The following is a 15,772-nucleotide window of genomic DNA, read 5'->3' as shown; positions in this document are numbered from 1 at the left end:
CATACTGTATTATGTGATTTATTTCTGATTAATTAAACATAATGCCTAACAAACTTGTCCACACTGAATAAAGAGGCATGATTGACAACTTCATGACACTGGCTGCATCTCTAAGCACTGTGCAGGAGGTGCATTCACGTGCCGTGTGACTTGTCGGGCGACATTTTCATGCAGCAAAAGAGCACAGATTTGTGCAAAAAATACTTTAAACCTTCAAATGTTATCACGTTGCCATCACGCCATCTTCTTTTCATGAAAAACACCATTCTGCTCTTCCACTGCTCTGTTTGTCAGGTCACTCAATCAGTCCCACTTAGGCTTTTCTACGGCAGTTCTCTTTCACTGTGTGCCTGCTGAGATAGGATGACTCAGCTACGGAGAGGGGGGGGGGACCATGCAGTGTGTGCATTTGTTACGCCCCCTCAAGTGGCACTTATGGTTTCCATGCCAACGGCTGCCTAGATACGGCTGCCGGCTTGCCTAGCATCACACACTCCGCCAGCTTAGCTCTCCCTCTCTCTCTCCCTCCATCATCATATCCCTCAATCACTCTCTCCCTTCATCCTCCCTCCATCCCATGCTCAGCAGTTTCTGTGGTGATGGACTCAGTGGACTGTAGTCTTGCCTACCAAGAGGCTGGCCTGGCAGAGAGAACAGTTAGACAGAGAGCTAAGAACACTGTGAACACTGAGGCTTGTCAAAAGGCTACGGGAGCATACACAAACAAACTATTCTAGTCACCAGGTGCTCTTGGAGAACCTTTGAATTCCTTAGAAGTTCAGTCTCTTTATATCAATCTTGAATTTTAAACGGATTTCGGAGGTGTAGGATAGTGCCCAAACGTTCCATGTTAGAGACTGTAAGAATATTAGTTTTATGCACTAAACCAGACCTTGTTAAAATATCCTCTATATCAACTTACGCAACAGTACACCTTTAAATCCCACCTCACCCACCAAGTTTTTCCAGATCACTTTTCCAAATGTTTTTTTATAACTGTGCAATGACCATGTGCTTACCATTACCTCATGTAAATGGTTTGCGCTTGTATTTATATTAGACTTCATGCTAATGGTTTTCCATTATGTCAAGTAATGAGTTTAATGTTCATGTCCTTCTAATAACCTAGCAGGACATGTGTGTTCAATAAGCAAGAGCCCTCTGTTTGGCCATTAAGTTAACTGTTATGGCTGGCGTCCTGCACGGCTCAACGCTGACACTGTGTGGTCAGATCTAGTAACGCATAGAGGAACACGCATTCAAATCTGAAAAGTGGATTTGAGGGTGTCCTTTTCTTAAGCAATTGTAGTAACTCATCCTCTCTCTCTTTCCCTCTCTCTTTCTGTCTCTTTCTGTCTCTCTCTCTCTCTCTGTATCTCTCTGTCTATCCCTCTATCTCAAGAGCAAACCATTTACATGAGGTAATGGTAAGCACATGGTCATTGCACAGTTATAAAAAAAACATTTGGAAAAGTGAGCTGGAAAAACTTGGTGGGTGAGGTGGGATTTAAAGGTGTACTGGTGCGTAAGTTGATATAGAGGATATTTTAACAAGGTCTGGTTTAGTGCATAAAACTAATATTTTTACAGTCTCTAACATGGAACGTTTGGGCACTATCCTACACCTCCGAAATCCGTTTAAAATTCAAGATTGATATAAAGAGACTGAACTTCTAAGGAATTCAAAGGTTCTCCAAGAGCACCTGGTGACTAGAATAGTTTGTTTGTGTATGCTCCCGTAGCCTTTTGACAAGCCTCAGTGTTCACAGTGTTCTTAGCTCTCTGTCTAACTGTTCTCTCTGCCAGGCCAGCCTCTTGGTAGGCAAGACTACAGTCCACTGAGTCCATCACCACAGAAACTGCTGAGCATGGGATGGAGGGAGGATGAAGGGAGAGAGTGATGAAGGGATATGATGATGGAGGGAGAGAGTGATGGAGGGATATGATCCCACGGGGGACAAGTACGAACAAATATGATAAATGTATGCACTCACTACTGTAAGTCGCTCTGGATAAGAGCGTCTACTAAAACACTTACATTTTAAATGTAAAAAAAAAATATGATGGAGTGAGAGAGGGAGAGCTGAGCTGGCGGAGTGTGTGATGCTGGGCATGCCGGCAGCCGTATCTAGGCAGCCATTGGCATGGAAACCATAAGTGTCACTTGAGGGGGTGGAACAAATGCACACACTGCATGGTCTCCCTCCCTCTCTCCCTCCCCCTTCTCTCTTTCCCTTCTCTATCTCTTTCTTCCTCTCTCTCTCTCTCAATTCAATTCAAATTGGCTTTATTGGCATGGAAAACATATGTTTACATTGCCAAAGTAAGTGAAATAAACAATAACAAATTAATAGTTGACATTAAACACACACAAGTTTCAAAAGAGAAAGACGTTTGACATTTTATATTATTATTAACTACTGTATGTACAGTGTTGTTACAATGTGCAAATAGCAGAAGTACAAATGGCAGGGGAAAAAATAATAAGAGAAATATAGGTTTCATTTACTTGTGTTTCTGCTCCATTGGTTGTCCTTTTCTTATTGCAACAGGTCACAATTTTTGCTGCGATGATTGCAAACTGCTGTATTTATGTATATTTATGGTGCAGCAGTTAGCCTACAGGTTATGAGCGTTAGGCCAATAACTGAAAGGTTGCTTGTTCAAAGCCATAAACTGACTAGGTGAAACATCTGTCTATGTGCCCTTTAGGAAGGCACTTAACCCTATTTGCTCCTGTAGGTCGCTCTGGATAAGAGCATCTGCTAAATTACAAAATTGTTAATGTGTTCCACCTAACAGAATCAGAAGCTTATCAATATTTGTTTTCAAATCTTTTTGGGGTCCCTGTAATCTGAGGGAAATATGTGTATCTTATATCGTCGTACATTTAGCAGGAGGTTAGGAAGTGCAGCTCAGTTTCCACCTCATTTTGTGGGCAGTGGGCGCATTGCCTGTCTTCTCATGAGAGCCAGGTCTGCCTGGCAGCCTCTCTCAATAGCAAGGCTATGCTCACTCTCTCTCTCTCTCTCTCTCCCTTTCTCTCAGACTTGGTTCCTATGTCTGGTTCCCTGAAGCGTCCCGTCTCCTTTCACCCGATGCCTGGTCACCTTCGGGTCCTGCACAGTCCACTGACATCTGGCCTAAACCCAGAAGGGATCTACGTGTAAGAGAAAAGAGGGCACACTTGGGGTGACTTTGTTCCCGTGCTAGCTGGACACCTGAATACCATCCTAAAGGTAGCCTGGTTCCACTAAGACCTGATCCCAGATCTGTGTGCTTTAGCCAACTCCTCAACACCCAGTCACTCCTAGTCAAATAAGTTGGCTAAATACAGATCTAGGACCAGTGCTAAAGGATCCCTGTGATGGATCTCCGGTCCATGCTCTGTTCTGTTACCTACATATCATGGAGAACAGGAACACTTAAAGAGATCATATTGTTATAGGCCATTGTGTACAAGCACTCCAAGTCTCCGTCATGGGCCAACATGTGACGATGATAGCTCCAATGATGAAGGAAAAACTATTGGTAACATATCTGACTGCAGGGCGCTTGAATGGACAGACAGAGATAGTTGAAATAGACAATATAGCAACAGACATGAGCACCGTGTGTCATAACCCAAATGGTTTTCTATCTATTTAAACCTTGGAACTAAAAGTGATGCGTCATTATCATCATCAGCATCATCGTAGTTTTCATCCCTTGAAAGTGTATGCAATTACTTTATTTTCATTTTAATAAATCAAGAAGTTTTGAAACGTTAATATTTTATCCATTATAACAACATACAGTAAAGAGGTTCGATACTATTTTTTATGAATGTTTGCATTTTGGAAAATATCGCTCCAAACTGAAAAACTTGCTGTTGAAATCTGTGAACTAAACCATACCAGTCCAAAGTTTGGACACACCTACTCATTCAAGGGTTTTTCTTTATTTTTTACTATTTTCTACATTGTAAAATAATAGTGAAGCTATGAAATAACATATGGAATCATGTAGTAACCAAAAAAGTGTTAAACAATTCAAAATACATTTTATGTTCGAGATTCTTCAAAGTTGCCACGCTTTGCCTTGATGACAGCTTTGCACACTCTTGGCATTCTCTCAACCAGCTTCACCTGGAATGCTTTTCCAGCAGTCTTGGAGGAGTTCCCACATATGCCGACCAGTTTTTGGCTGCTTTTCCTTCACTCTGCGGTCCAGCTCATCCCAAACCATCTCAAATGGGTTGATGTCAGGTGATTGTGGTGGCCAGATCATCTGATGCAGCACTCCATCACTATCCTTCTTTGTAATATAGCCCTTACACAGCCTGGAGGTGTGTTGGGTCATTGTCCTGTTGAAAAACAAATGATAGTCTCGCTAAGTGCACACCAGATTGGATGACATATCGCTGCCGAATGCTGTGGTAGCCATGCTGGTTAAGTGTGCCTTGAATTCTAAATAAATCACTGACAGTGTCACCAGCAAAGCACCCCCACACCATCACACCTCCTCCATGCTTTACAGTGGGAACCACACATGCAGAGATCATCCATTCACCTACTCTGCGTCTCACAAAGACACGGCGGTTGGGACCAAAAACCTCAAATTAGACCAAAGGACAGATTTCCACCGGTCTAATGTCCATTGCTCGTGTTTCTTGGTCCAAGCAAGTCTATTCTTCTTATTGGTGTCCTTTAGTAGTGGTTTCTGCCATGAAGGCCTGATTCACGCAGTCTCCTATGAACAGTTGATGTTGAGATGTGTCTGTTACTTGAACTCGGTGAAGCATTTATTTCGGCTGCAATTTCTGAGGCTGGTAACTCTAATGAACTTGTCCTCTGCAGCAGAGGTAACTCTGGGTCTTCCTTTCCTGTGGCGGTCCTCATGAGAGACAGTTTCATCATGGCGCTTGGTGGTTTTTGCAACTACACTTGAAGAAACTTTCAAAGTTCTTGAAATTTTCTGGATTGACTGACCTTCATGTCTTAAAGTAACAATGGACTGCAATTTCTCTTTGCTTATTTGAGCTGTTCTTGCCATAATATGGACTTGGTCTTTTACCAAATATGGCTATCTTCTGTATACAACCCCTACCTTGTCACAATACAACTGATTGGCTCAAACGCATTCAGAAGGAAAGAAATTCCACAAATTAGCTTTTAACAAGGCACACCTGTTATGTGAAATGCATTCCAGGTGACTACCTCATGCAGCTGGTTGAGAGAATGCCAAGAGTGTGCAAAGCTGTCATCAAGGCAAAGGGTGGCTACTTTGAAGAATCTCAAATATAAAATGTATTTTGATTTGTTTTACACTTTTTTGGTTACTGCATGATTCCATGTGTTATTTCATAATATTGATGTCTTCACTATTATTCTACAATGTAGAAAATAGTAAAAATAAGGAAAAACCCTTGAATGAGTAGGTGTGTACAAACTTTTGACTGATACTGTAAATTTGAAGAGTTTAGTGATTCTGTGGTAAATAATTGTATTTTATCCAGTGTATTGATTGATGTATGGACTGCGTTGAGTCGTGGATGAGATGTCTATACAGTGGCCCTATTGGGCGAAGTGACTTTTAAAGGATGTCTGTTTCTGAAGCATTTATATGCATCTGTATCATAACAAACTTTGACCCTCGGCTCACATCAACCAACAGGCAGACTGTTTCTGCTCTGTTCCGATTGTCATTATACACTATGCACGGTTATACAACCATTGGTTCAAGGCTTTGTTACTGAAGAAAGGGTAGATGGTAGCCTATAAACTGTCCAAAAGTGCTGATATGTCACATTGTTACGATATGTGAAATGTCAACTGATATAATCACTTATTGAAATATTAGAATACTGTAGATAGTATGAAGTTCGGTCACCACATGTATTTCCAATTGCTGAGGAAGAAGGAGAACTGTGTATGTACAGTTATGCAGTATTGTTAATGTAACAGTATCAAATGAACCGACAGTGTTAGTTTTCTCCTTTATCTTGTGTTGAAAATATGTATTACTTTGCCAAAATGTTTAATCTTATTAATCTGTAAAGAACTGGGTCCAAAGATTAGAGGTCTTATTGCATGTGTTTGTTTTTCCAAGTAGCCATATCTGAATACTTATTCAAACCTAAGGGCTCGATTTCATCGATAGGGCTGAAGACCTGTGCTACGGGGCGATAGCAATTTATAAGCAATGTTCCTGCATTCGCCTTCATGGTAAACGCAGCATATGTCGGCTCAATGGGAAATGACCTTTACATTTCAATCATGCTACAGCACAGATCTTCAGCGCTACGGATTCAATTGAGCCCTAAGTAACACTAAAACCACTTTTGTTAGATCCTAAGAGGGTTTGGCTGAATTGACAGATATACAAAACTAGACTTGTCCCAGGGCCTGTATTCATAAAGTGTCTTAGAGTACAAGTGCTGATCTAAGATCGGTTTTTATCTTTTATAGCAAAATGAATATGATTATATGGACAGAGGGGACCTGATCCTAGACCAGCACCCATACTCTGAGAAGCTTTGTGGATAATGACCAATATCTGTTTTTCATGTCTTGCCAATTCCTTGGTGTGACAATGACCAGAGGAGTTGCCAAAGCAGCACAAACTAATCTGGAACCAGGCTAATGTAACACTATAGCACTGACTTAAACCTGATAAAACGAGTTGATCAAATGGACACATTTTAATGTGATGTATGTATGCAACAGTTGCCCTCATTGTACCGAACACATCTTATTGGTTTTGATAAACTAATGGTTCTCTGCTACTCAGCTTTTAATAAGTTCTTAACAAGTGCCTTATACTCATACTTATTTCTGTATATACTGTATACGACTAATGTCAAGCTTTACCGGGGATTATTCCAACAATGACCCTGCTCTGTTCTAGCCTGGTCTCAGATGTGTTTGTAGTCTTGCCAATTCCTATAGTCATTGTTACGCCAGTGACCATAGGAGTTGGCAATACAGCACAGACAGATCTGGGACCAGGCTAGCTCTGTTCATTGTGCGAGTAAGATGTTTATTGGAGAAATGGGTAGATAAGAAACCACTTGTATGTTTCCATAGGTTGTTTTGGTCGGTGTTTAACATTTTGTGTCCTGTGCTCTCCCATGTTAAGAAATCCACTGTACATACATGTTTTATTTTTCTGCCTTAGTTCACAGCAAATTGTTCAGAGATGTATGGCTACTGGCTGCTGATATGACATGGATTGCATTATTATAATAAAACAATGTGACAAACTTTTTGTCAGCTTTTATGAAGTTGTCCATGAGTCTGATATTCTATAAAATGTTAATTGAAAGAGGCACAGGACATAGGAAGAGTACACCGGAGAAACATGTGCCCTTTTAACACTACCATGCCGACCCGGACCAAACTGCTGGTTCAGATATTTTCTTTTCACATTGTCCTTTCCAGTACAGTGTGAGCAACTAAGGTGGATGTGTAACTAGGCCAGCTCTGTACAACTTGGTTTGGCTTGTCTCGGTTCGGCTCAGTAGTGTGAAAAGCCCTATGGTGAAAGAAGTGGGAGTTACTTGATGATGGAGATGGAAAACGTGTTGTCGGTATCACCACTAGATGGCGCTGTCCGTCCAATAATCACAAAGTCATAGACTAAACTGGATGGCTCTGGTGGTTCTCGGTGACCGTGGGAAATCATTGCATAATAATAACCAAGTGGATTATTTCTAAACTGTTAGCGGTCATGAAAACACTTCAGGCAACAAGGTTAAGTCAGACACATTTCTCATTTTAAACTCATGCCTGGTTTATGAAGGGTTTTACCTTGAATTGTATTATAGAACTCGGTGGGGTTGACTTACATTTTTTAAAATTGTATTTAACCTTTATTGTAGGCAAAGTCAGTTAAGAACCAATTCTTATTTACAATGACGGCCTACACCGGCCAAACCCTAACCTGGATGACGCTGGGCCAATTTTGCGCCGCCATATGGGACTCCCAATCATGCCCGTTTGTGATACAGCTTGGAATCGAACCAGGGTCTGTAGTGACACTACTGGCACTGAGATACAGAGCTCGTAGTTAAATATTCCAAACTGCAATATTTCCACCCTCACTGGCGAAGCACAATACTTTCTATCTGACTAAATCTTTACACAGTTGTCACCAGAATTCAGGACACTGGTGAAAGTATCTAATAGGCTAAAAGATAGGGAGGGTAAACAACTAGTATCTATATCAAGTCAACTTATTCTGCAGGATGCTGCAAATACTGTGTCCAAAATAAGTAATTTTGCAGTGATTTGATTCCCTTAGAGAAAAATATTGCAGTTTTGAAACCGCAGTAAAAGTGTAGTAACTACAGTCGACTGTGGTATTTTGGACACAGTAATTGCAGAATAACTGCAGTTATACAGCACTCTAATTGCAGTTACACTGCAAAATTACTGCAGTATTTTAAACACAGTATTTGCAGCATACTGCAGTTATACTGCACTCTGCAATCATTTTTCGTAAGGGTTAGAATAAGTTGACTTGATATAGATACTAGTTGTTTACCCTCCTTATCTTTTAGCCTATAAGATACTTTCACCAGTGTCCTGAATTCTGGTGACAACTGTGTAAAGATTTAGTCAGATAGAAAGTATTGTGCTTCGCCAGTGAGGGTGGAAATGTTGCAGTTTGTAATATTTAACTACGAGACTACTTACCCATTACTATGCAAAGCATTACTGATGCAGGGAACCCCCCAAGGCTGTGTCTGTGCTTCACTGACCTTGACTAAAACAGAAGCAAGAAGTGACTGGAAATCAGCTTATTGCTCTCTGATTCAAATAGCTGACACAACTTTGACTTATCAAGTAGTCTTACAAGTCAGAGAATAGTTTTTGAAATATTACCTAACAATCCAAACGAAGAAACACAAATGACATGTTAAAAACTAGAGATCAAGTCGAATTTTATTTGTCACATACACGTGTTTAGCAATGTTATTGCAGGTGTAGCGAAATGCATGTGATTTTAATGTAGGGGAAAAAATGTAATACTGCACAGTTTCCTAAGACCTTGAAGCACGGCAGCCCTATCCGTCTGCACCATTTTCCAAGGTCGATACCAAAATGTACAATAGTGACAATTGGTGACATTTGCAGTGATGGCTGTGTTCAGAAATAACAACCTAATAAGAAATCAAGGTATTCAAATATTTGTGACAACATAGACCTAAGGTACTGGGGGTGGTCTTTGTCATTAGGCCTACTCAAAAGTGTTATTAGGAACATAAGCCCTATGTCCTTTTCACTGGAGTTGACCTTGCCAAAACAGCACAAAAGTAGTGAAAAACCTTTATTGTTTTGCACCAGCCAGCGCAGAGTCAGTGTGTGTAAGTGTAAACACACTTCATCATTCTCTTATCACATCCCACTGGGCATACACTGGTTAAATCAACGTTGTTTCCACGTCATTTCAATGATGGAATAGACGTTGAATTGACATCTGTGCCCAGTGGGATGACACTAGCTCTAAGCCTTAGTTTACTATACATTCCACAGCTGGCTGGATGTCAGCTGATTAGAGAGCTAGTAACAATACACATCGACCTGAGGACTTAACAGTATCAGGGTGTACACTATGACTTGGTGTTCACACCACTTGTGGTTGGAGATCCAATTAAATGTGGATGCTACTGTGATAATGGATGTAGAAGTTTTCAGAAACATCTTCTATTCTTATTTCAAATAAAAAGTGACTCAAAAAATTACAGAATATATTATTCCCCCATTCAGTTAGGCAAAACATAATTTTAAACAGAACCAAAACAAACTGCAAATGAATCCAACAAGTTTGTAAAGTCAAAAGCTTGATGTAGTCATTGAATGCTAGGAATATGGCACCAAATACTCAACTTTTGACTACTTTAATACACTATAAGTGAATGTGTCAATGTTAAGTAAATCATTGTAATGTTTGTGATCATCTCTATCGTGTCTTCTATCAATGAAAGCATATGTTATAGCTACACTACATGACCAAAAGTATGTGGACACCTGCTCGTCGAACATCTCATTCCAAAACCATGGGCATTAATATGGATTTATTATACCAGCCTCCACTCTTCTGGGAAGCCTTTCCACTAGATGTTGGAACATTTCTGCTGGGACTTTCATTCAGCCACAAGAGCATTAGTGAAGTCGGCACTGATGTTGGGCGATTAGGCTTGGCTCGCAGTTGGCGTTCTGATTCATCCCAAAGGTGTTCGATGGAGTTGAGGTCAGGGCTCTGTGCAGGCCAGTCAAGTTCTTCCACACCGTTCTCGTCAAACCATTTCTGTATGGACCTCGCTTTGTGCACGGATGCATTGTCATGCTGAAAAAGGAAAGGGCCTTCCCCAAATTGTTGCTACAGATTTGGAAGCACAGAATTGTCTGGAATGTCACTGTATGCTTTAGTGTGAAGATATCCCTTCACTGTAACTAAGGGGACTAGCCCGAACCATGAAAAACAGCCCCAGACCATTATTCTTCCGCCACCAAACTCCTGGCATCCACCAAACACAGATTTGTCGATCAGACTTCCAGATGGTGAAGCGTGATTCATCACTCTAGAGAATGCGTTTCTACTGCTCTAGATTCCAATGGTGGTGAGCTTTACACCACACCAGTTGACGCTTGGCATTGCTTATGGTGATCTTAGGCTTTTATGCGGCTGCTTGGCCATCGAAACCCATTTCCAGACGAACAGTTCATGTGCTGACATTGCTTCCTGATGCAGTTTGGAACTCTGTGACTGTTGCAACTGAGGACAAAAGATTTTTACGCGCTACGCGCTTCAGTACTCGTTGGTCCCGTTCTGTGAGCTTGTGTGGTCTACCACTTCGCGGCTGATCCGTTGCTGCGCCTAGATGTTTCCACTTTACAATAACAGCACTTACAGTTGACCGGGGCAGCTCTAGCAGGGCAGAAATTTGACCAACTGACTTGTTGGAAAGGTGGCATCCTATGAGGTGCCACGTTGTAAGTCACTGAGCTCTTCAGTAAGGCCATTATACTGTCAACGTTTGTCTATGGAGATTGCATGGTTGTGCGCTTCATTTTATACACGTCAGCAACGGGTGTGGCTGAAATAGCTGAATCCACTAATTTGAAGGGGTGTCCACAGACTTTTGTATATATAGGGTGTCTATGAAGCAAACTATCCATTTTGTGGTAAACAAATAAATAACAATAAGACATCCAAGTAGTTTTTGGTCTGATATTTATTTTGCAACTTGTCAGCAATAATTTAGAACACCATATGTGTAAAGCATTAACGAAATGTGCAACAGTTGCTCGGTTAAATATTTTTGGACATTGACATCAGACATATATTCCATAGTATATTCACAAAATTATTTACACACACTTGTCACTTTTGATGACCGTTTAAACTCTCCAACCCTGTTCCTGGAGAGCTACCATCCCGTAGGTAGTCACTCCAACCCTGTTCCTGGAGAGCTACCATCCCGTAGGTTTTCACTCCTACCCTGTTCCTGGAGAGCTACCATCCCGTAGGTAGTCACTCCAACCCTGTTCCTGGAGAGCTACCATCCCGTAGGTTTTCACTCCAACCCTGTTCCTGGAGAGCTACCATCCCGTAGGTAGTCACTCCAACCCTGTTCCTGGAGAGCTACCATCCCGTAGGTAGTCACTCCAACCCTGTTCCTGGAGAGCTACCATCCCGTAGGTAGTCACTCCAACCCTGTTCCTGGAGAGCTACCATCCCGTAGGTAGTCACTCCAACCCTGTTCCTGGAGAGCTACCATCCCGTAGGTAGTCACTCCAACCCTGTTCCTGGAGAGCTACCATCCCGTAGGTAGTCACTCCAACCCTGTTCCTGGAGAGCTACCATCCCGTAGGTAGTCACTCCAACCCTGTTCCTGGAGAGCTACCATCCCGTAGGTAGTCACTCCAACCCTGTTCCTGGAGAGCTACCATCCTGTAGGTTTTTGCTCCAACCCTAATCTAGTGGACCTGATTCTAATAATGAGCGGGTTGATAGGCTAAATCAGGTCAATTAAAACTGGGGTTGGAGTGAAAACCTACAAGAGAGTAGCTCTCCAGGAATAGGGTTGGAGAGCCCTGGTTTAAAACATAGCGGATTTGAGGCAAGAGCTGATGAACATAAGCTAAAAATAAGCAATACTGGGTATGCAAATTAAATGTAGTTACTCACACAAGGAACTCAAAACACACAATAAACACCACATTTGCATGAATGAATCTCTTAGAAAAAAACAAGGATTGTACATTTTAAAAGGACATTTATCAGAACTATCGGTCCCCGACCAAAGTTACCTCTCCATCTACATACACCTATCCTGTATGTGTTTGTGTTAGAATGTGATACTACAGCTACTTCTCCATTCTGAGGCTGAGTATCAGTTGTATCATGTAGCTTTATAAGTACAATAAGACTTATTACCCAAAACGAGCTATGGCTTATAAGGTGGCTTATAAGGTCTGCACAAAATCACTAAAAAGCTTCAATATCTGTAGTAGCCTAGTATCTGGTTCTTCAAACACATTCACAGTCTGTACAGTCTGGAGTAAAATGTCTGCCCTCTAGTTTAGTGATTTTCTAAAAATAGACAGTGATAGACTAGAATAGTTGGAAAGTGAGTGTTGGGGGGATTTTCCAAAGGCAGAAACAAGTGCACTTTATCTCTCAAATAGTAAAGAACTAGACATTAATCCTATACATACAAACTTCCAGAGCTAAGAAATACACAGGTAGTTACATTCAATATCAAAGTTCTATAAGGTGCTATCATACCTAGTATCATTTTGCTGGAGGTAGCCGTCAGGTCGCGCGGTGTCTCATTATGTGTGCAGAGATGCCAACCAATCAGGGACATAATTGTCAATTGTCATCTTCCAATGAAGTGCTTCTTTTTAATATGCCAAATATCAGCACTCGCAGTCAGAAAAACTTATTTGAGGAGGTGATTGAAAATTCCAGAAGACTAAATAGACAAGTCAAAATGTGTTGGCATGGATAGGGAGTTACATAATACGTAGTCATTTATCCAGTTAGTTAGTCATTTGTGTGTGTATGGGGGGGGGGGGGGGGGGGGGTCAATTTAGTGCATATGTACAAGGAAATGGATCAAAACACACCTATCACCATTAGTCATACTGTAGTCAGAGTCAGCAATGTTGATTCTAACCTTGGTGGAGGTCATTTGCAACTCCATACATCCAATGTGACAAGTATCTGATTGGGGATCTGAGGATAATACTGTGCATAGAAGCAGATTGTTTATCTTGATGCTTTGGCACTGATATTGCCAGTTTTAAAGGTTGTGTCAATGGAAAAACTAACTCCAGCTCAATATACCCTAGGACTGTAGTAATAACAGACGTGTGCATGTTGTTAGTGTCAATCATTGTCGATTATCATTCAGATTACTCTTGCATTAAGTGCAAAAGGCACAGACTGTCACAACTTTCCCCTGCCTGGCCAAAATACAGGAGAAATTCAACTGTGAAACTTGTCTCGAAACTCCTACTATCAATTAAAATTATTGAAAATATGAAAATAAGGTAAAAACAGACAGCTATCAGAAAATCCTAAACAAAATAATATGCAGAATGTAGATCCAATTAGGATATAGGCTACACAGGTAAATTAGACCGTTTTCACAAGAAATAAAATCTAATGTTATCTTCATTATGTACAGTCATTTTCATTGTCTGGGGAGACGTTCCCTAATACCATCATCATCATCATCATCATCATCATCATCATCATAATCATCATCATTTTCAGGGTTGTCCTCCCTCTCCTCAGGTGAGCCCGGCTCCACGTTTGACATGTCACTGTCGTCAGAGAGAGAGTGCTTGGAGTTGGAACCGAATCCAGAGCTCTTCTCTGTCGACATGCTGGAGAATGCACCTGCGGCAGCAGCAGCCGCTGCAGTTGCCGAAGCGTGTGAGTTAAGGCCGGGGTATAACCATGGAAACGGGGATGAGAGAGCTGCTGCCGCAGCAGGGTACACAAACTTCTCTAGGTTACTTTTGTCGAATAGCGGCATGTAGGTTGCTGCTGCAGAGGGATTGATGAAGTAAAAAGGCATGCAAAATGGAGTCTGCTGTCCCACACCAGTTATTCCCATCAAAGAGTTCATAAAGGCCAGATCGGGTCTGGTGGTCGTGTCTGCGCCCGTCGTACCGTTTCCAGCCCAGTTCATCTTCGTTTTTTTGGCTGCGTGGTCATCCCCAAACTCCTGCTTTATCTTTACTGCTTTGCTACGGTCACATCCTTTATTCACATCGGTCTTTTCCGCCTCACCCCCGTATCCACTGTCTGTGTCTGTGTCATTCTCGTTAAGCTCCCCGTGGCTCCTCTGTATGACCGATACGCGGTCATGTCCTGCGTGGCTTTCCGCTTTCTGGCCATCCCGCTCCAGCACGTCTCCCGCAGGTTGCTGGGAATGGAGCAGGGGCACACTGGGCTGAAATTGCGCAGATACTTTGTGCAAGTGGTTGATGAGGTGCGCGCACCGCTGCTCGCGCGTATTCCAGTTCTCGAACTTGTTGAGGTACTGCAGGACCTCTTTGGCACATGCTTGGAACCCGGAGTGGAACGCATCCAAATCAGCGTGAATGGACGTCTTCATCGATCGATCCCCTGAAAAAGTTAGAAACGACACAATTTACAGTACATGATTTAATCGTAATCAACTGTGAGAACACAACCAATAAGCCTATCGAATTTGATTTAGGCTACAATAACTTTTACGCATAGCCTATCCAAGCCCAACTCTAAACCCAAAGTAGCCTAAGTAGAGAAACCTAAAAGTCAAAAATTAAAGTCATTGGAGGTTATGTAACAATTTACCATTCTGCAAAGCAATAATCTTCTGGTGTTGCTGCTCAGTGACTGCAGTCAAAGAATTTAAATGCTTCAAAGTTAACTCGAGAACAACCGCTTTCTCCAAATGCCCAAGCGTCTGAAAGGGAAAAACATTATATCCAATTACTCAACAACCATTTAACAAAACAGTAATTTAAAAACACACACTATTCGGCTATACATCATCCTACACAATTACAAAAGCTTACCGTCAGTTTGAGATGTTCGGGTAACAAATCCTTCAGCTGTCCGATACATTCATTGATTCTGTCTCTCCTCTTCTTCTCTATCAATCGGTGTGGTAACTTGTACGCGTCCTAGGAATAATAAGATAGATATATTCGATTAGGACCACAGAAACGAATGACAGTGTTAGATTCATTCTACATCAAGTGCCACATAGTCAAGACAGTTGTTATCCTACAATGACTTGTTAGCTTTCAGACATTGTATTGAGATACAAACAAGACTAAATGAGCGCATACCTTGCCATCTTCGCGCTTCAGTCCTCTTTTCGATTTACACATGTAGAGTGAGGAGTATTCCAACCTGAAATAAATAAAGAGGGCAGGATAGTCACATAGTTATAAAGGTACCAAGGGTGATCATCTAATAGTTTATGGACAGAGCCCATACTGTACAAAAAATGAAATTATTACCCTAAAAAATTTTCATGATCAGTAAATTGTCTGTCTTGCAGACGCGGTATTCTTTCATCCATAACTTGTCGGTAGGCTATTCCACTTTGTCTTTACAATGTTTGTTATTACAAAACCAGCAGACAGAGAAGGTTTGGGAAGATGTTGCACCGCGACTGTTCTCGATAGTGCTGCGCTTTAGAATGCTGTCTATTTCCCTCAACTGCCACTTTGCGAGCAGTTTGTGCGAGAGTGCACAGCGCACGCGCGCCTCG

At 41.6% G+C, this 15,772-nt stretch overlaps 2 protein-coding genes across 4 annotated transcripts in view; one reads left to right on the top strand and one right to left on the bottom strand.

Moving 5' to 3' along the window:
- The window catches only part of LOC129866876 (ras association domain-containing protein 8-like), a 34,036-nt gene extending 26,776 nt beyond the window's left edge, over positions 1 to 7,260 (top strand). For all 3 annotated transcript variants that reach the window (XM_055939888.1, XM_055939887.1, XM_055939886.1), the window contains one exon: positions 3,049 to 7,260. In XM_055939888.1, coding sequence (XP_055795863.1) covers positions 3,049 to 3,170 — 122 coding nt within the window. In that variant the 3' untranslated portion in view covers positions 3,171 to 7,260. The remainder of the gene's footprint in view (positions 1 to 3,048) is intronic.
- A 3,943-nt stretch (positions 7,261 to 11,203) lies between these two features.
- bhlhe41 (basic helix-loop-helix family, member e41) lies at positions 11,204 to 15,720 on the bottom strand. Its single transcript, XM_055939884.1, has 5 exons — positions 15,519 to 15,720; positions 15,345 to 15,408; positions 15,069 to 15,176; positions 14,845 to 14,956; positions 11,204 to 14,634 (listed from the first exon to the last, which is right to left on the bottom strand). The coding sequence occupies exons 1-5, from the start codon at positions 15,578 to 15,580 to the stop codon at positions 13,691 to 13,693; spliced, it is 1,290 nt and encodes a 429-aa protein (XP_055795859.1). The 5' UTR covers positions 15,581 to 15,720; the 3' UTR covers positions 11,204 to 13,690.
- Between the last annotated feature and the right edge of the window lie 52 nt (positions 15,721 to 15,772).

This window comes from Salvelinus fontinalis, chromosome 12, assembly GCF_029448725.1.
Source record: "Salvelinus fontinalis isolate EN_2023a chromosome 12, ASM2944872v1, whole genome shotgun sequence".
NCBI classification, from domain to species: Eukaryota; Metazoa; Chordata; class Actinopteri; order Salmoniformes; family Salmonidae; genus Salvelinus; species Salvelinus fontinalis.
This window is presented reverse-complemented; position numbering and strand designations above follow the sequence as displayed.

What these genes read in the sequence shown, in the direction of transcription:
- bhlhe41 (XM_055939884.1), bottom strand. Translation starts at nt 15,580, where the DNA reads ATGGATGAAAGAATACCGCGTCTGCAAGACAGACAATTTACTGATCAT. An exon ending in CCGAACATCTCAAACTGACG is followed by an intron (nt 14,957 to 15,068) that starts GTAAGCTTTTGT and finishes TTTCCCTTTCAG; the next exon opens with ACGCTTGGGCATTTGGAGAA. An exon ending in GATTATTGCTTTGCAGAATG is followed by an intron (nt 14,635 to 14,844) that starts GTAAATTGTTAC and finishes TAACTTTTTCAG; the next exon opens with GGGATCGATCGATGAAGACG.